Genomic DNA, 20,282 nt, shown 5'->3' on the forward strand with positions numbered 1-20,282 from the left:
AAAGTCATAGGTACCTGCTTTATTCTCTCTGGCCAATGGCACTTGCAGCCCCCATTTTAAGATTGTTTACTAGGCCCTGACTGTATCCATGAGGATGTGGGTGTGTTAATTACCCTAATACCACCTCAGAGAAGCTGTTTCTCTCCAATGCTCCCTCTGACTAAAGTTGGTGTGGATGATTTGGGGTCCCACCATCTATGGGCTCAGAGTTATTCTGGCTAGTAGCACTTTGGGAGGAAGAGCATATTATGAATGGACAAGCCAAAGCAGACTGGAGACTCAGTTTGCGATCTAGCTGCTTTCCCACCCCCCATGCCTCAGTTTCTCCGCTGATTTCCTGTACCTAGAGGGATGAATCCGTGGGAAGGAAAGCGCTCCTCTGAAAGCATGTGATAGGATCCAAGGTGTGATAATTATAATAATAATACAGGATGCTCCCCCTCCCATCCCCCCTGGCCCTACCCCACCCCTGCCACCCTGGATCTCAAAGCAGCATCGGGGTGGGGCTGTTCCCCTGGCATAGGTGGGGACCTGAGTCCTGAAGAGGGGAAGGGGTTTGCCAAGGTGGAGGTGGAGAGATAAAAAGTTTTGGCATCCAGCCTGAATCTATCTCTGATGGCAGGAAAGAGCCGTTGAAGAAGAGGTCACTATCATAAGCACGGCTGAGAGGTGGGATCCAGAGAGCAGCCTGCTCTAAGGACAGGGAGTCCGGATCACAACCCAGGTTTGGTTACCAAACTCGGGATCATTTGAGATCTCTGCTGATACCGCATCGTCTCCATACCGACACTCATTTATTCAGAAATGCAGGCCTTCGTAAGAAATCCCATTAGGGGTGCTGAGCTGCCCTGGCATGGCTGACTGGACAAGATCATAAAACAAGCCCGACTTTCAAGGAAGGACTTCACAGAGGACAGCTGTCATCCTTCCCCTCAGCTTACCACATTTACTGAATCTCTGCCATACGACAGGCCTCAATCAATGGCTCTTGCATTAAAGCTTACAATTTAGTTAAGGAGATAAGATGAGCACAAATTATGAGTACATAAGCTATAATAAAGGGACTGGCAGAAGCTGAGGAAGAAGAGAGAAAAATTAATTTCAGGTGGGAGGAGCTGAGAAGGCTTCGTGGGAGCTGTGGCGTTTGAGGTCAGTTTTGAGAGATGAGTGAGGGGTCTGAGGAAGAGGCATAGTGGTAGAGAGCCAGTGTGTGCAAAGCCCTGCTTCTAAACCTCCACCTAAAAAGGAAACAAAAAAACCTGAACAGGTAGAGCTGGGGGAAATAGTGATGAAAGCAGTCTACATTAACGACATTCCTCCTTATTGATACCTCATTCTTTCTATGTGTTTCTGTACATGAAACCTACGTAACCTACATATTTCCCCCAGATGTGTCTCGTATTTATATATATATATATATTTTTTAGATCATCATTATTCATGCCACGAGGTAGTGGTGCGTTCTTTTAATCCCAGCAGAGATAGGTAGATTTCTGAGTTCTGATTTCCAGGCCAGACTGGTCTACAGAATGAGTTCTGGGACGGGTAAGGCTACCCAGAGAAACCCTGTCTCGAAACGAAACAAAACAAAACAATTATTGTTCTTGTTGTTTGAGCAGAGCTTCATATAGCCCAACTCTATGTATCCAAACCTGTCTGAGAAATCCTGAGCCTACTGCCTTCGCCTCCCAAGTGCTGGGACCACAGATATGCACCAGTATGTCTAGCTTTTACCTGTCTTTGAAAGTCCAGAGATCTTGCCTCTCTCTCTCCTTCAGGGGTTTAAGATATGCCCTTCTCTGGCTCTCCAGCTGTCACTTTTGTTCACCCAAATTGGAAATACGCGATCAGATGAGTATGAGTGTTACAGGAGTGCAGGGATAGAGCGACATCAATGTCGTCCTTGCAGAGTCCAGACGTGCTGCCTGCCTCGTGACCATGGGGGAACGCGGCTTTGAGAAGGATAAAAACCTTCCTTCTTTTAAAACTCCTGTCAAGTTGTGGAGAGACGGTTCTGAGAGGAAACCAGGAACCTGCAGGGCTAATTCCTTGGGCAATCCCCACCACCTCCCCCATGCAGGGAGAAGGCCAGAGGAAAGCAGGAAGGCTCGTTCTCAGGGGTCTCTGAACAAGCTTCCTGCTTCCAGAAAACCACTAAAAACTTGACCATCCTCTGGAAAGTCTAGTCTCTGATTTTAGGCCTTCTGAAGGATGAGGTAGATGGGCCTCAGTTCTCTTCTGATTCTGGGCCACCACAGCTGAGCCCTTGAGGAGTTTGAGGAACTTGTCAAGGACCCCAGGAAACAGCTGACCTGGCTGGCCTATGAGATGGTTGGGTTCCTTTTCACATAGTAGGGCCTTGCCCTGTTCCTCCTGGTGCCTCTCTCTTTAAGGCACCCAGGCCTCCTTGTTCTACCCCTCCCCCGACTAGGGGCTCCCCCTTCACAGCTCTGTCCATACACTCACAGGTAAAGCCCCTGTTGAGGATGAGATCCCACTGCCGGCACCTAGATCTTTCCCTTCTTCCCTCCCTCCCTGGCGCCCATTAGCTGGCCCAGGCCGTGGGGGCGGTGGCTGCGGGAGTCTCCTCTCTGTGCCAGGCCCGGCCCCCGGAGACGCACCTGTTCTGACCTGCTTAGCAGGTTCCCAGGTTTCTGCCTTCGTTGTTGGCCACGGCGTGGGAAGCAGCTCTGGGGGAGCTCAGGGCTCCCGATCACGGCTTCTTGGGGGTAGCCACGGCTGGGTGGGTAGAACCGGGGCCTGGGTCCCCTAGTGGAGACCCAAGTGGGAGAGGCAGGTACTTCAGTGCCTGGGGACTGCGTGACCTCCTGCCTTCTGGGTCAGAGCCTTACACAGCTCCAGAACCGGCTCCCAGGGAGAACTCCGTGGAACTCCAGAATCACTGGGCAGGTCTGTCTTTCAGCCAATGCCCCTGTCCCTGGGAGCCGAGATGTGGGGCCCTGAAGCCTGGCTGCTGCTGGTGTTCCTGGCATCGTTTACAGGTAGGACTTGCCTGAACCGTCAGGACTCTTGCTTCCGAGCCCTACCTGGCAGAGACAGGCACACAGATACACACAAGCGCGCGCGCACACACACACATACACGCACACACACACACAAACAGGTATGCACACAAACTCGCACACAAACACAAACACTTCCTTTCTTTGGACTCTGGGTGAAGGAGACGATCTTTTTCTTCTGCTCCACTTACCATTAGGCCCCAGAAGAACCCATGTAGCCCTTCCTTCTCAAGTCCCCTCTCAGCTCCAAGACCAGCCGCCTAACGTCTGCAGTCCCTAACTATCTCTGCCAAAGCCTTGCTTGCCAAGGTCTCTGTGAGGATATATGTCTGTGTGTGGATACACACACACACACACACACATATCACATACATACATCCACAAGCGGGCTGAAAGGTGGAAGCCAAGGACCCCTGCTCACCTGGGGTTTCCTCAAGGCTTTGTGACCTACCCGCTGGGCTTCAAAACTGCCTCATCACACACCAGGTGCAAGAAACCCATGTCTAGGGAGTGGGTAGGCATTTCTGTCTCCTTTTCCTCTCAGGATAATATTCTGAACACCAGGATTGGGGTGCTCTTGAAGGACTACCTACAGGAAAGCCAAGGGACTCCTCTTACTCCGGCCCCCCTTTTTTCTTGGCACACGCACTAATAGGTATAGAATAATGATATGGGTTTCTTGAACAATTAGGGGGAGGTCAGAAGGTAAAAGCCTTCTACATGGGATATTGGTCACTTTTATTCATTCATTATCTCTTCATTTCCTCTGTGGGATGCCTTGAACTGTACTTATACTTTCTGCCTGCCTAGTATGGAACATATCTAAATTATAGGAATGTATCATTTTTAGAGAAGGAGAGTGTGTGTACACAGGGAGACCATAGTAGGATGTTATTGGCTAATTCTGTGGCTCTGTCTGCAGAAGACAGTAGGAGCAAGGGGATGTCAGTTGTCCAGCGGCACTCGGCCATCCCCTCCCAACCCTCATTCTCAGCTGAAGCTCAAGAGAACAAGGCACAGATGCCTGGACTGACAGTGTTTGAGGTTGCTCTCACTTGGGTCTCAGGACTGAAGGGTCAATGGTCCACTCTCTACTCTCAGGAGTCTAAGCTCCAACCTTTGCCACCTGCCCTTACCCCCATCTTCTTCCTTCCAGATAGCCCTTTTCACTTATTTAAGCCCAGAGGGTGGGGCCTCCTGCTGGGCCAGGGAGCCCAACAGACACTTTGCTGTAGAATCTACCCACACCTGAAGAATGGAGTCATGCTGTCTTGGGTGGGATCAAAGAGATCACCACTTCAACTCCTTCATTTGACAGATGGGAAAATCAAGAGAAACAGATAGGCAGCTGAGATCTGCAAGATTACTCAGTGTTAAAAGCATAACCAGGGTTAGTGTCTTGGTCGCCTGACTTCTTGTTGAAGCAAGCAAGGAAGCAAACAAACAAAAAAACACTGCAGCAGAGTTGAGTGCATGCTGGGTCCAGCCAGGGTACTAGATGCTGTCAATAGAGCAGTAAGAACACTATCCCTGCTTTATTTTTCCATGGTGCAAAACTGTTCCTTCTAATAGAAGCCCAGGGGAGAGGGAAAGAGCACCTGGCTAGAAAATCACCCCAGATTTCACCCAGGTCTGAGAGAAGCTAGGCCAAGGAGAAAGTCTGGCTCTAGGATTGTCCAGGAAGCTAGCAACGAATTAGGTGTCACCGGACTTCTGCTGTCATGACCTGCCCGGAGATGGAGGCTATTCCCAGGGCAACAGCCCAAGGACCAGATAGTCCCATGGTCTCTATTCTGGCTCCCCTATGTGTGTAAGCATCTCCTTAAGGGCCCCCTATGAAGCTAGACTAATGTTATGTCTCTGAACACCCCTCAAATTTGAAAACCGGGAGCCTTGAGTTCTGATCCCATTTCTTCCATTAATTTGTGAGGTGTTTTTAAACGGCTAGGAGACTCTGTTTCAGGAGAAGAAGGACTGGCTGGTCTCTGCAGAGCTTTTGATCCTGAAATACTGTAGGCTTCTGTGAGTGTCCAGTTCCTGGCTTGAAGTAGGGTCCTTGTGGTGTTTGAAGCATTGCTCAATCTCCTTTTGACTGAGAAGACCCTTCCCAAGGACTGGGCCTTCCTGGCCCTATTGTAAAGTGGTACCTGCCCCCCAATTCTAGGACCATTAGAGCCCTGATCCCTAGGGCCCTGCCCCACCCCTGACAGGGAGAGGAGCCCAGGCTTGGGAGGCACCTCCAGCACCACAGCTCTTTGTTTCTCCTTAATGGGATGAGTTTCCGGGTGAGGTCCAATCCCTCCTCCCTCCTTCATCTCTTGCCCTGAGGCTGAGGGGCCTGAATCTGCAAACTACTCTCCAATAGGATCTGAGTCCCTAACTCTTTGGGTCCTGCAGGACCTAGGAGTGAGTGCTAAGCTCTATGTTGAGGGTCAGAATCAACTTTCTGTTGAGATTAATTTCCTAGAAAGGGAGGGGCCCCATCCTTGCTCTTCTACTCCTGATGACAGAAGTAGGCAGGCCCTTTCCTGTAGGACCTACCCAAACCCAGAGAAGCCAGAAAGGGAGGTTTGCTTCCCCGCCCAAGTGTGGAGAGCTAGGAGAATCCCAGGGAAGCCCTTGGCCCCAGTGACCCCGGTTTTATCCTAGTGTTTTGTGGTGATGGGGCTGGGGTGAAGGACCCCAGCTACAGGGGTGGCGGTGAGGAGTTAGTGTGCCCAACCATCTTGTAGAACACAGCCTCGGAATCCAGGAGTCTCAGGCAAACTGAATGGGTGCTAGCCACTGAGAGGGGCAGGCCCTGAACGGAGAGATTGCTGCAATATCTGACCTCCAAAACTTACACTGATCCTAAAGACCAGGCCAACAAGGGATGGGAATAAAAGGGGGGAAACTGAGTCACGAGTGCAGAGAGTCTTTGCAGAGGAACTTTGGAGTCTAGATCTGGGAGGAAAATCTAAAGCTATTAAGTTCTGAATGGGGGCGGGGTACCCACCTGTCTTCTGGAGGATATTGGGGGGGGTACTTTACTCCTTCACTAGAACAGAAACCAATATGGTGCCTGCTGTCTGAGGAGCTGTTCCCATGGCTTTCTGTGCCACCCCTCCCATTCCCCCCTCAACACGTCTCTAAAACTGTTCTGAAAGCTAAGGCTGCAGTGTGGATCGAGGCAGAGCTGACCACAACGGAGGAGGGGGTGGGCAGATTTCGGTGGGAGGTTAGATCTCAGGAGTTTGAGAGAAGTTGAATTCTGGGTCTCCCACCCACAGTGGTGACTCAGCACGGCTCAGACTCTGGCTCCAGGGGGTTTAGGGGACTTATCTGTGCTGAGAGCTGTGTCTAAGGCAGAGCTGGCGGCCTCATGAACTGTCCTCCCCCATTGTTCTTCTTTCTTTCCCTGTTACTTATGTGCCCCCCTTCCCCCCTGCCAAGACACTAATCTGTGGGTGGGCACTTTGCCGGGGCTTGGGAAGCTCTCACTAAGCTGGGGGGCTTAGGAAAAGTGGGGGGTAAGTGAGGGAGATGGGTGAAGGCAGAGGGAAAGTTTTGGTTTTCAAAGTTCCTCAATTCCAAAGCCAAGGTTATGGGCCTGGGGAAGAACCGAAATGGCTTTTCTTTGTTTATGTCATCTTGGGTGGATGGGGGTCTGGAGGCTTCTCTTTCCTGTCTTTTCTTACCTCAAGCTAACACACCTATGCCAACCTTCTCTGGTGAAGCCAGTGACGGGAGGCAAGAGTTAACAAAAAAGAATGAGACCCTCGACAGCTTGGACCCCTCCCTCTAGCCCCAGGCAGATCCCCCCCCCTTGCTTCCCACCAAACCTGCACCAGACAGCTCTTACCCCAGGCCTAGAGCCAGAGCTGGTTTTTCTAGTGGTGGCAAGAAGCAAAGCCCTGACAGAGATTCCCAGGGAAGAATCTCTGCTTGGGGGGCCAGAAGTACTGGGGGGCCTCGGGGTGTGGCCACAGGGGGCAAAAAGGGTGGGAGTCTCTTTGTATGAGAAACCCAAAGATCAAGAGGGGGGAGCCTTTGTTTTGTTTGTCAGGGAGGCTTGGTGGCAATTTCCCATAACCCGGAGGGATAGTGACCTCATCTCTGGTTACCTCCACCTTGGGCCTGAGATGAATCTGCCCTGAAATCTTGGGGTGAGATGCGGAGGGATGCCAGGGGCAACATTAGAATGGGCAGAAGCCCAGAGCCACGCACTGACCAAATGCAGCTGAGCCAGACGTGTGGAAGCCAAGATAAACGACATCAAAATATTTACTGTGTCTGCAGGGCTCCACAGCATGGGGATGTTACCGTGTGTGCAGAGGGTGAGACGGGCATGTAGTGATGTGTGCATATATGTTCAAATGCTAATACATAGCTCTCCCCTCTGGGTGTAGAAAAGTTAGGGTGTCTATTTCGTTGAAGAGAGAGGTGAACAAATATGTGTAAGAAACATCCCCCCAAGTTCTTGCAAGAAAACAGCTTCACTCACATGTGTGTGAATAAGACAAGCTGGCCTAGCCCTTGTCCAAAGATACCACAGACATTCAGTCACAAAAGACAATTACTCCCTTTGTCACACAGACACAGGTCTAGGACGCACTCTTTATTGCACCCACAGAAGATGTTCATAGGTAAAAGTTCCTCAAAAGAAAAGATCTTGTTCCCAAAGATGCTGTTTTGGCTGCATATCTGCAAGGGCCAGCCTCAGTTTCCCCTTTTGAGCCTTTAAGGCTAACCCTTACACAGAAAAGAAAATTGGAGCCAAGGAGCAGGGTAGGGTGTAGCCAGCTAGCCCAAGCCAGGAATGGAGGACCTGTCTGGGAGCGGGCGGGGTACACAAAGGGCAGGGCCCCAAAGAGGCCTGAGGGGGCCTGGCCAGGGGTGGGGGAGGCTGAGGGCAGGGATCCCGTCTGGCCAGTTGGGCCTGTTCTTTCCCTTGCGCAAGGCGGTGGTGGCTGTGGCTAGGCCTGCTGCTGTGCGGCAGCTTCTGAGTCACTAAGGCCCCTGACCAGCGTCCTGGTGCTCCTTGACAGGAGGGGTGGGGAGAGTCAGGAGGAGGAGGAGTGCCCAGGAAGCTAGAGGCCACCAGCCTTGGCACACAACAAGCAGCAGAAGGGTCTGTGGGCTTGGCCTGGCCTGGCTACTACATGCCCGTAAGGTGACCTCACCAGGCAGGCGGTGTGTCTCCTTCAGTCTGGTGACATCATCATGCTGACGCCAGGCAGGCTCTGGGTGGAGGAGAGGAGGAGGCAAGCCTGGCCTGGCCTGGCTTGGGAGCCTGGGCTCCTGGGTCCATTAAGCCCAGGACAAGGATGCTTGGGCTCAAGTTTTCTTAACTCATATCTTTTGATTTAGAAGATGAAGTGAAGGCCAATAGGATGTCTCAGCCTGAGGTATTTCCATTAAATAGTGACTTTAGGACAGTGTGGGTTCTGTAGGAGCAGTTCCAAAGGGATTTTTCCCTTTCACTAGGTTCCTCAGTCTGAAAAACTGGGGCTTGTGCCTTCAGGTTGAAGACCTTGGGCTCACAGATTAGGGACATTGAGGATGGAGACTCAGGCATGTGATGGGTGCCCAATTCTTGCTGTGCCCTAAGGGGGTATTGGGGAGCAGAATATGGGTGATTTTTGGTGGGGATCAGAGTAGGGATAAGGATGGCAGTATACAGGCTGGAGAGATGGCTTAGCAGGCAAGGGCACTTGCTCTTACAGAGGACCCGGGCACAATTCCCAAAATCCACATGGCAGTTAACAGCCAACTGTAACACTAGTTCCAAGATATCTGTTGCTCTCTATCTTTTTTTTAAAATTTATTTTATTTTATTTTATGTGCATTAGTGTGAAGGTTTCAGATTCCTTGGAATTGGCATTGCAGAGAGTTGTGAGCTGCCATGTGGGTGCTGGGAATTTGAACCAGGAAGAGCAGACAGTGCTCTTAACCACTGAGCCATCTCTCCATCCCCCTCTGTTGCTCTCTTAGGACCTGCAGGGACATCAAGCACCTGGTCGGTATACATATATGCAGGCAAAACATTCATACACATAAGATAAAAAAATAAATAAATGGAAATTTAAGGATGGAACTATGGGGTCTGACAGTGTGACAGAAATTTTTGGAAGGATTTGGGTCTTCCAGTGGGGCAGGACGTCGAGCCCCTGTGCCCTGCATCCACATCATCGTCATTGCAACTTAAATCCACATTAGTGTTTTGCAGCAGAAGGAGCTGGACAGCCCAGACCCACCCCACCCCCGCCCCTTCTTTGACAACCTCCCTCCCTCCCTTTAGTGGTAGGAGGAGGTAGCTGGGAGGGGTGCAAGCTGGACTCCCAGGCTGGGCTGGGTGGGACCAGTGTCAGCTTAGGCAGGTCAGGGCCCTGGTATCTGGCCCTGCAGGTCTGTCCTGTCCAGTCTGGGGCCCTCCCAACTCCCAGCTCCATCCTCCCTTTCTCTACTCCTCCTATCAAAGCCAGAAGAAGACCCATTCATCTGTCTCACTGGAACCCTCCGCTCTTTGCTCCATGCTTCACTTCCTTGCTACATGCCTATCTCCATCTCCTTCCTTTCTCAGTCCAGAGATGTTCCCTTTGGCAGTGAACCCAGATAGCCGGCCTATCTTGCCTTCACCCTAAGGTTGCCATGCCAACTCTTTCCCTGCCTAGTCCAAGTAAGGGACTGTGCATTCCTCTCGATTCTACTTTTTTTTTCTTTTTCTGCTGCCTATCTCCTTCATACATTTGCTCATTCATTTGTATATTCTTTTTGTTTTTGAGGGGTGGGGATTGAGACATTGTCTCCCTGTTGCCCAGGATGGCTTTGAACCCCAGCTCTTCTTGCCTGAGCCTCCCTAAGTGTTGGGATTACAGGTATGAGCTACCATACCTAGCTTCATTCATTCATTCATTCATTCAACCAATCAATAAATATTCATCAAAGTCCACATACCACTGACTAATCATGAAATCATAAACCATGTTTTTAACATGTGATGCATGACCCTGTAGAAAGTCTAATCTATAGGTTAAAGTGCTACGATTGGGGTTGAAACAGAGTGCTAGGAAAGCACAGGGGTAGGGCACCTGAAGCTGCCTGAGGTAGGGGAAGGGAGAGAAGGCCCAGGAGGAAATGATGCCTAAGCAGAGTCTTAAGGCATGAGTAGGAGTCCTCCAGACAGTGATGAGTAGGAGAGCAACCAGACACAGGGAGGAGAGCATTCCTGGAAGGGGTACATTGTGAGTAAAGGTGACAGGCAACAGGGTGTGTGGGGTGCTGGTTAGAGGCAAGGACTATAAACAGTTGGAAGTATGAAGGGAAGGAGCTCTTGCCATCTCAGAGCTCTCTTCTGTCCTCCCCCAGCCCTGGCCCTGTTTGTTTTTTCATAACACAGGCATTCCCAGGCCTAACCTCCTTAATCAGTTACTCATCCAGTTATCTTTGCCCTTCCCTATTCCTCACCTCTGTTTCTAGTCAGTGACCAAATCTCCACCAAATGTCCCCTTGTATCTGCCCAGTACCACCTTGCCAGGGATGTGGCTATGGCCTCATGTGTTTACTTCAGTCTCCCTCCATGGCCTGTTTTCTAGTCAGACTGCACTTGGTTGCCTGCCTCATGCCCCTGGCTGGCCAGGGAAGCTTGGGTGACTTTCCATTTCCTCTTGACCAAATTTGAATCCTTTTCCTGGCATGGGCAGTCTTCGGCTCTTGGGACCCACCCCAGGTATATTTTCCACTGCTGCTAAACACGCCCTGCCTTAGGTTGGGTCCTCTTCCTTTTGCTTCCTGAACAAGCAGGAAGCCTCCTCCCCTCCTAGTGTTTGCCTACCTCCATCCTGTACCGACAGTGCCTTTCTAGGTCTCTTGGGGCTCCTGATCCCACCCAACACACACAAGAAGCCTTTCCCCATGACTCCTGCAACCCTCAGACAACCTACAGCAAGCCAGCAAACACTACGTCAGAAACCACCATTGCAAGTCAGGGGTGGTGGTGCATCCTGGACTCCAAGTACTCCAGAGGCTGAGGCAGGAGAATAGCGAGTTTGAAGCCAGCCCAGCAGGCTACAGAGTTAGACCCTGCCTTAAAAAGAAAGAGAAAGAGGAGGAGAAGGGAAGAGAAAAAAAAATTACCAATGCATGATTTCATCCATAGATAGATAGATAGATAGATAGGAGCCTGCCATTTGTTTTTTTTTTTTTTTTTTTTTTCCTCTCCTTAACAGACATCAGGTTCCATGAGGGCAGGAAATGGATCTTTATTTGCCAATAAGGTTATGCAATGAACGTATCTAATTTCAAAATCTCCAAATGCTTCATACAGCTGCTCATGGATTACCAAAATGCTAGTCCTTCTTCATCTCTGACCCTCTGATTCTGGCTCAACATTCTGACACAGTTGCTGGGCCTGCCCTGACCTCATCTCTTCAGGTCACTGACCTAGGGGCTCTTTCTGTCTTCAGTGACCTGCTGGTTCCTTAGACCTTGGTTCATGCCATTCCTCCCACATGGAATACCTCCTTCTCTCTGGGAATCCAGGTCGCTCATCTTCAAGCCATGTGAAAAATGTTCCCAAGGGCCCATCAGGAAGGACCTTACCCTCCCAACATGCCTCATTCCAGATACCAAACGTTCTAACCCTTTTCTGCAGCACCTCACCATTCTAAAAAGCATTCACTTTTACCCCTTTGGTAGATTGAACCTCCCATGAAATTTGCCCTTGGTTTCCTGGTTCTGTGTGCAAAGATTCCATTTTCTTGAGGGCTGGGAGCTCCCTGAGGGCTGGTGCTAGGTCTGTGGTCCTATTATAGTTTCTCGCTTTGCTCAAATAGAATCCTAGGCTGCAAAAGGGTGAGTCTTCCATAAATCATCTGTGTGGCCTTAGGCAAGCCACCTTCCTTTTCTGGATCTCAGTTTCCTCCTCTGTTAAATGGCGATAATAACGCCTACCTCTTGAGAGTGTTGTGTGGATCTAATGAGGTAATAGACTGAATACGCTTTGCAAGCACAAACCGCTCCAGGAGTTCCGGCTGCCTTTGCCGTCGTTATCATTTTGTTTGCGTTCCCTTGGTCCTGGCAGTCCCCCTCATCTTGACGGCTTCTGTCTGCCCCCTGCAGGCCGATGCTCCGCGGGAGAGCTGGAGACCTCAGACTTAGTGACCGTGGTGCTGGGCCAGGACGCAAAACTGCCCTGCTTCTACCGAGGGGCTCCTGATGAGCAGGTGGGGCAGGTGGCATGGGCTCGGGTGGACCCAAACGAGGGCACCCGGGATCTGGCCCTACTGCACTCCAAATACGGGCTTCATGTAAGCGCCGCCTATGAGGACCGCGTGGAGCAGCCACCGCCCCCACGGGACCCTCTGGATGGCTCCGTCCTCCTGCGCAATGCTGTGCAAGCGGATGAAGGCGAGTACGAATGCAGAGTCAGCACCTTCCCAGCGGGCAGCTTTCAGGCACGGGTGAAGCTTCGTGTTCTGGGTGAGTGGGGCCAGCTGGGCACGATCAGTACTGCTGAGTGGGCGGAAGGGGGAGACGGAGCGGGACTGCAGAGATAGATGCTCGAGACAGGCGGTACAGGCAGACATAAAACGATAAGGCCCTGTAGGGGTGAGAGAGGATTACTCAGCCCACCCAACCCAGAAATTCTCTACAATGGCCGCCAAAGCTGGGGAATAATCCATATAGTAGGAAGTTGGTCCTTCTGACAGCCCGAAGTTCCCTCTGTGCACCCTTGTCCATCAAGAGCAGCACGGAAAGGACTTTCCAAAGCACCGAGGACCTCTGCCAGCCTCCACGTAAATCTCTTCACGTTGCGCTTACTCCTTCCTGTCACAGTTCTACAAAGGACACCAACTCAAAGTCCCCTTCACCACCCTAGGCTCTACGGTTTTAAAACGTGGGAGTCCCAGATGTGGACACGAGGCCCAGCTGTGAGGTGGCTGTATGTGAGCAGGGCTGTTACGGGAATACAGTCCTTGTCTGGGCCTTCAGTGAATGTGGTCTAAGACCACAGCCACTTTTTAAACCGCCTTCGCACCGCAGGCACTTACGCTGGTCAAAATGGACCTATGGTCAAGCTGTCTTTTCAGTTTTGTACTTGGGCTATTTTGAAGCTCGAAATAAAAGCCTTCATGGGGAAAACAAAAACAAAAAACCCTGGGCGTAGTGGTACATATCTATACGTACATTATTCCAGAAGCTGAGTCAGGAGGATGGAGAGTTTGAGCCACACACACACACGCACCCTAAAACAAAATCTGTGACTCTAGGTTTTGTCAGTTAAGAACTGATGACCTGCAATAAATCAATGAAACTCCCAGAGCTTTGGTTTCCTTGTCCGAAGAACAGGCGTAATGGTACCCACCTCACTAGTTTGTTAGCAGGATTAAATGAGATAATGTATGCAAATGATTAGCATAATAGTTGGCAGGTAGTAAGTAGTGGTTATTATTGTTGTTATTACATAGATACTATCTAATTAGTTTTAAAATTATTTTTTTTTAAATGACTTATGTTTGAGGCCAGCCTGATCTGAGTGATTCCAGCACAGCCAGGGCTACATACAGAGAAACCCTGTCTCAAAAAAAGGAAAGAGTTAGGACTGGAGAGATGGCTCAGAGGTTAACAATACTGGCTGTTCTTCCAAAAGGTCCTGAGTTCAATTCCTGGCAACCATATGATGGCCCATAACCATCTATAGTGAGATCTAATGCCCTCTTCTGTTCTGGAGCACAGGCAGAATGCTGTATAAATAACAAACAAAGAAATTACCTATGTACATGGTAAAAAAAATTCTAGTAGTGAAGAAAAATGTAAAGTCACTTGAAATTATACCACTGATCTGGACATTTATTGGTGAGATAAGAAAGAAAGAAAGAAAGAAAGAAAGAAAGAAAGGAAGGAAGGAAGGAAGGAAGGAAGGAAGGAAGGAAGAAAGAAAGAAAGAAAGAAAGAAAGAAAGAAAGAAAGAAAGAAAGAAAGAAAGAAAGAAAGAAGGGGAGGAGGAGCTAGGTTTGGTGGTGCACGCCTGTAATCCCAGTACTGGGAGAGGCAGAGGCAGGTGGATCTCTGTGAGTTTGAGTCCAGCCTGGTTTACAAAGCAAATTCCAGGTCAGCCAAGGCTCACAGGGAAACACTGTCTCAACAAACAAACAAACAAACAAACAAACAAAATAGCCCAGTGATAGTGGCACATTCCTTTAGTAGCAGCACTTAGGGGCAGAGACAGGTGAGTTTGAGGCTAACTTGATCTACAGAGTGAGTTTCAGGACAGCTAGGGCTTCACACAGAGAAACTCTGTCTCAAAAAAGAAAGACAGAAAGAGAAAGAAAGAAGGAAGGAAGGAAGGAAGGAAGGAAGGAGAGAAGAAAAAGAAAGGTTTGGTGAAGGCTCACACCTTTCGTCCCAGCACTGAGGCAGCAGAGGCAGATGGATCTCTGTGAGTTCAAGGTGAGCCAGGTTTACAGAACAGGACAGGACAGCCAGGGCTACACAGAGAAACTGTCTTGAAAAACCAAGCCCCCCTCAAGAAAGAAAGAAAGAAAGAAAGAAAGAAAGAAAGAAAGAAAGAAAGAAAGAAAGAAAGAAAGAAAGAAAGAAAGAAATTAAAGATGGACTAAAGTTTGCAACTGGGTAAGACTGAAAGGGGATGGAGACAGTCCTGCCCTGACTGTGCAGATCCTTCACACCCCTCTCCCGCCTCCACAGTGCCTCCCCTGCCTTCACTGAACCCTGGCCCACCCCTAGAAGAAGGCCAGGGCCTGACGTTGGCAGCCTCTTGCACTGCTGAGGGCAGCCCAGCTCCCAGTGTGACCTGGGACACAGAGGTCAAAGGCACACAGTCCAGTCGCTCCTTCAAGCACTCCCGCTCAGCTGCTGTTACCTCAGAGTTTCACCTGGTGCCTAGCCGGAGCATGAATGGGCAGCCACTCACCTGTGTGGTGTCTCACCCCGGCCTTCTTCAGGACCAAAGGATCACCCACACCCTCCAAGTGGCCTGTGAGTATCAGGGTGCGTGGGTAAGAGAGCCCCATGTTCTGAAAATAGTGCTAAGACCCTGGCCCTGAACCATGCCAGGAGTGTCAGGCTGAGTATGGAGTCCACAGTAGAAGGTCTGGAGGTCGACCTAGAGGTTCAGGTCTTTTTCTTTTTTGCATTTGTTTTGTTTTTGAAGCAGGTTTCTCTGTGCAGCCCTTCCTACCTCTGCTTCCCAAGTGCTGGCTTTAAAAAGTCTGCACCACCACCACCACCCGGCATCTCTACGAGCTTTATAGAAGAGACTGCCTTGTTTTTACGGTGTTGAAGGGAGAATAAAATATAAACGAACGTGAAATTGAAAGTGTTTGCAAAACACACAGTTCAGTTAGGATTTGGAAACAGACTCGAGACAAGCCCCTGTTCTGCTATTTACCAACAGTTATTTAATCTTGTTAGACTTCATTTTCTTTACCAGCAAATGAGTGTAATTATACCAACTTTACAGGATTCTGATGAGCATTAGCATCTATGAAGGCAAAGCATCTGACAGAGCTTAAATCCTACAAGGGCTCAGTAAACAATAGTGTAGTCCCAGCGTCAGACTTCAAGCCCAAACCATACTAACATTTGGCACCAGGTAGGAAATCAACAAATGCTTGTTAAGAGAATGAGCATCTGAGCGCCTGCTCTGTGAGCCACAGTGTGCGAGAAGCCACAGGAGATCCAGAAGGAGTGTGAAACTCCATTACCCCCAGGGACTTACGGGCTCATGGTACAAGTCAACCAAAATAGGCCCTGGGCTTGGGGGAGGGACTAGGTGGCCAGGATCTGTGGAGGAAGGTAGAGGGGGGCTGTTCTAGCAGGGGAAGTGGGGCTTCAGAGAATCATGGAATTAAGGCATCTTCCCATTCTTCCTCCTCCCTCTTCCCGCTCCAGTCCTTGCAGAGGCCTCTGTGAGGGGTCTTGAGGACCAAAACTTGTGGCATGTTGGCCGAGAAGGAGCTACACTCAAATGCCTCAGTGAAGGACAGCCCCCTCCCTCATACAACTGGACACGGTAAGGGCCTGTGCCTGGAGGAAGGCCTAGCATCCAATCTTTTATATATCTGTGCTAAAAGAGACAGCTGACTATAAACTGCTTTGTACCAACACTCCTTGTCACCACACTGTTGCCAGTAACTCGGAAACACTGGCCGGCTTCCACCAGCTCCTTCAAGAGTCCTTGCCTTTTTTTTTTGGAAAGGGGTAGGATACCCATGTGTGTGAGCCTATGACCGATATATGTGGCCTTGTGCCTGGAGCCAGCTTTGTTTACTCTGCCATGCAATGTCATAGGTGTTGGTGCGTGCAGTCACGGTTTCCAAGGACCTCTGGGTCCAGCTAGGAGTGGACTGTTGTGTGGACGGACTTGATAGAGTGTATACCTGTTACCCGGTGCTGGATGACGTGATGCCTGTGGGAGCATGTGGGATGGCACGCGTGTGGATCTTCCCCAAGTGTGTGTGGGGGTGCCCGGGTCAGGCTGGGCGGCAGGGAGAAAGGGCCTCTGCCTAGACCTGTCCAGGGTAGGGAGGGGCACCGTGGGACCAGCCTGAGGCTTTGGGTGACGTCATGGGGGAGGGGATAAAGAGCTGCCCGGGCACGTTGGGTGGTGGCAGCCTTAGCTTGCCCCAGCCAGCACCCTTCAGCTTCCCTGTCCTTCAGGCTGGATGGACCTCTGCCTAGCGGGGTGCGAGTAAAAGGGGACACTCTGGGCTTTCCCCCGCTGACTTCCGAGCACAGTGGCATCTACGTCTGCCATGTCAGTAATGAACTCTCTTCGAGGGATTCTCAGGTCACCGTGGAAGTTCTTGGTAAGCACAGTGGTTGGGGAACGAAGACAAGGACGCTGAGTCCAGAGCTGGGGGTGGGCAATGGGAAGCAAGACAGGGAAAGAATGTCTTTCGGGATGATGGATGTATGCTTTGAGGCTAGGGGTCTGGGGTGGATCAGGGAAAGATCTGGGTGTGCATCTCAGACATTGACCTGTCTCCTGCAGACCCTCAGGATCCAGGGAAGCAGGTGGACCTGGTGTCGGCCTCAGTGGTGGTAGTGGGTGTGATTGCTGCACTCCTGTTCCTCCTCCTGGTGGTGGTGGTGGTACTCATGTCCCGATACCATCGACGAAAAGCACAGCAGATGACCCAGAAATAGTGAGTAGCGGCTCCCCCGAGGGGGTGGGACTGAGCTGAGAACAAAGAGGAGCGGAGCAGGAGGCGAGGCAGAACAGAGGAGAAAGGAGACAGTGTGGCCTAATAACAACCGGACAGCGTGTGCTCCATCAGAGGTGGGTGGAGTCTTTGGGGAAGCGAGAGAAGCCTGGGTGCTGGCGCACGGCTCGATGAGGAGGCACACGCCTAAGAGAAGCACAAGTTCATATTCCCCAGGTGCCACCCGAGGTGCGTTCTGTGGCACCGTGTAGCGCGTTCTGTGGCACCGTGTAGCACGCCCATGCTTTCCAGCCACATTGTCCTCTTCTGCCACGTCCTCACACTTGCAGGCAAATCGTGCCCTTAAGCCATCCCGCACAGGCTCAGCCAGGCTAGACTTACCTTAGGAGGCCGTCACTGCTCTTAGTTCCTGACCCAGGGGATGTCTTTCCCAGTGAGGAGGAGCTGACCTTGACCAGGGAGAACTCCATCCGGAGGCTGCATTCTCATCACACGGACCCTAGGAGCCAGGTGTGTGCTAAGCCTGAGTGTTGCAGGGGGCATGGGTGGGCACACAGGTTTGCTTGGTTCTGGCTCCTCTGTATGTATATATATATATATATATATATATATATATATATATATACACCAGGTCTGGCTGCTTCCTCATAGCTGGAGCGGAACTGAGGGGTATGAGGTGGGGGTGCGTGGGGTGGGTAGACGCTTTGGGGCTACCCACCCCAAAGGCCCCCTTGGCACTTCGTGGGGGGCTTACAAGGCCCCCTTGGCACTTCGTGGGGGGGCTGCTCTTAGGAATCCACAGCCACTGCTGGTTCCAAGGTGGGGTTTTGGGAGTCAGTGAGGGAATGAGGATATTTGTGTCAGATCGACATGGACCTATGGGTCTGGGAGGGAAAGGTGAGCAGGGAGGAGGCTGGTGGAGAAGGAGAGAGGAGGTGAAGAGGCTGAGGGGAGGAGGCTGAGCTCTCTTCTAACTCCTCCCCCATGTCTGGGCCCCTGCAGCCGGAGGAGAGTGTAGGGCTGAGAGCCGAGGGCCACCCCGATAGTCTCAAGGACAACAGTAGCTGCTCTGTGATGGTGAGGCCCCCCGGCCCCACCGGTGTCCCCAACACTCTCCTCAGGCCCCTCTCCTGGTCCCAGGTGTGACAGCAGGCCCCCCCAATCTCATCCCTGGCTCACCCCCCATTTCTTCTATTCCTTTGTTCTCTGCCTCCCCATCCCCTTGTTCTTGTCCCCGCCCCCAGACCCAAATTTCCAAGCCCCTATGCCTCTGGGACAACCATTACCCATGCTTTACCTGACCTCTGACCCCACCACAACCTAGCCCTACCCTACTGTGTCTGCCTGCTTGCTCTTGATTCCCGACTTATCTTCTGCCCTTGGTCTCCAGAGTGAAGAGCCAGAGGGCCGCAGCTACTCCACACTGACCACAGTGAGAGAGATCGAGACACAGACCGAACTGCTTTCTCCAAGCTCTGGGCGGACAGAGGACGATGACGATCAGGATGAAGGCATCAAACAGGCCATGAACCATTTTGTTCAGGAGAATGGGACCCTGAGGGCCAAACCCACAGGCAACGGAATCTACATCAACGGGCGAGGCCACTTGGTCTGACCCAGGCCTGCCGCCTCCCTCCCCGAGGCCTGGCTTCTTCTGCTTGCGCGGGGGATTTCAGCTCTTCTTAGGGGGAACCTCCTTAAGTGCCTGCATTTCTTTAGGAAGACGCTTCCCACCCTACTGACTGCTCCACTTTTACCTCCAATCCTTCTGTGTGCACCAGGAGGGCTCCACTGGTTGAGTGCCTCCCACCATTGTGTGTAGGTCATTGTGTGTGTGTGTGTGTGTGTGTGTGTGTGTGTGACCTCTGCCTGCGCATGCAGGTGTTTTCCTCAGACCCCAGAGCAGTATTAGCGATGCAGAGGTTGGAAGTGAGAGGCGGAGACTGCGGGCCAGATCCAGGTGTGCGGGCACAGCTGGAGCTAGAATCTGACCTCCAAAGCGGGGAGCTGTGTTCCCACCCCTTGGGAGCGAGCGTGAAGCAGACATCCAGGGGTCTGCCAGAGGCCTGAACTATCACAGAAACCCTCTACCCTCTGGTGGCCTGTAGGGCCTGCTGCATGTACATACCTTCTGTAAATTATCCTCCAAGGGGGCATCCTGAGTTTTGCTCAGACTCCTTTAGTAAGAGAAACTTAAAAAACCAACCAACCAAAAAAAAAAAAAAAAAAAATAGGTATTTTTTTGATTCATGTGCATGCTTTTTACTGGGCTTGTTTAAGCAAGGCCAGCCTACAGAGGCATTCAACAAAACTGTTCAGCAGACCCCACAGTGAGGGTTAATTCCTGTGGGTCTGGAAAGTTTTCCTCCTAGGGCACCTTCACCCAAAGAGGCCCTGGGGGAACTGACAGCTGGTGGAGTCTGGAACTTGGGGTGTAAGGTATAAACACTGGGAGAGGAGGCTAGGGATGGGGTGCTTGGCTCCCATGGCCCCTTCAGTCTTCCCCTAGTTGTGTCTTCCAGTAAGTTTGTGCCGTCACAGAGTTGGGACTTGGTGTCAGGGTTTCTGGTTCAGTTGGGTTGAGGGCAGAGGGTAGCAGGAAGGTGTAAGTTCAAGTGAGGAGAAAGGGGTGCTGTGGGTGAGGGGGGGAACAGCTCCTTTCACAGGGGTTTCTGAGCCATTAATCTGGGGGCTCTTCTGGTACTTTGTATGTGTGGCACCTAGGGTTAGATGTTTTTCTTTGGTCTGCCCAAACCTATGCAGCTAGAATACTGCGATTTAGTATCCAAACCTTGTGTGGCCTGAAATCCGCTGGCCTAAAGGAGAGGCTCTCATTCCATTCCCCAAGCAACCCAGGACTTGTGGGCCCCGAGTATCTGGGATCCTAGTGTGTATATTTAATGTAAATATATGTATATTTGTAGATAAAATGATACTCTGTTTTTAAATAAACAGATAAAACCTTTTTAATTGTCTGATTCCTGTCTTGCCCCTTGAACTGGGTAAGTCACTAGGGTCACGCACCGAGTCTCAGCATCACCCTTCCTCTGCTCCCGAGCAAGGCGAGGACCTTGCAGCTAAGAAGAGAACA

At 51.0% G+C, this 20,282-nt stretch overlaps 1 protein-coding gene across 3 annotated transcripts; it reads left to right on the forward strand.

Annotated features, from left to right (window-relative positions):
* The first annotated feature begins 2,620 nt into the window (after positions 1-2,620).
* On the forward strand, positions 2,621-20,156 carry Nectin4 (nectin cell adhesion molecule 4). 3 transcript variants are annotated; one of them, XM_021647073.2, is made up of 9 exons: positions 2,621-3,002; positions 12,123-12,482; positions 14,712-15,002; positions 15,918-16,038; positions 16,686-16,834; positions 17,020-17,173; positions 17,626-17,701; positions 18,194-18,331; positions 18,582-20,156. In XM_021647073.2, the coding sequence occupies exons 1-9, from the start codon at positions 2,927-2,929 to the stop codon at positions 18,804-18,806; spliced, it is 1,590 nt and encodes a 529-aa protein (XP_021502748.2). In that variant the 5' UTR covers positions 2,621-2,926; the 3' UTR covers positions 18,807-20,156. The 3 variants fall into 3 exon arrangements, with proteins under 3 accessions (XP_021502748.2, XP_021502749.2, XP_021502750.2); XM_021647074.2 differs by having other exon boundaries at positions 2,623-3,002; positions 18,194-18,268; XM_021647075.2 differs by lacking the exon at positions 18,194-18,331 and having other exon boundaries at positions 2,623-3,002.
* Positions 20,157-20,282: the final 126 nt, after the last annotated feature.

The sequence above is a fragment of the Meriones unguiculatus genome, chromosome 11 (assembly GCF_030254825.1).
Source record: "Meriones unguiculatus strain TT.TT164.6M chromosome 11, Bangor_MerUng_6.1, whole genome shotgun sequence".
NCBI classification, from domain to species: Eukaryota; Metazoa; Chordata; class Mammalia; order Rodentia; family Muridae; genus Meriones; species Meriones unguiculatus.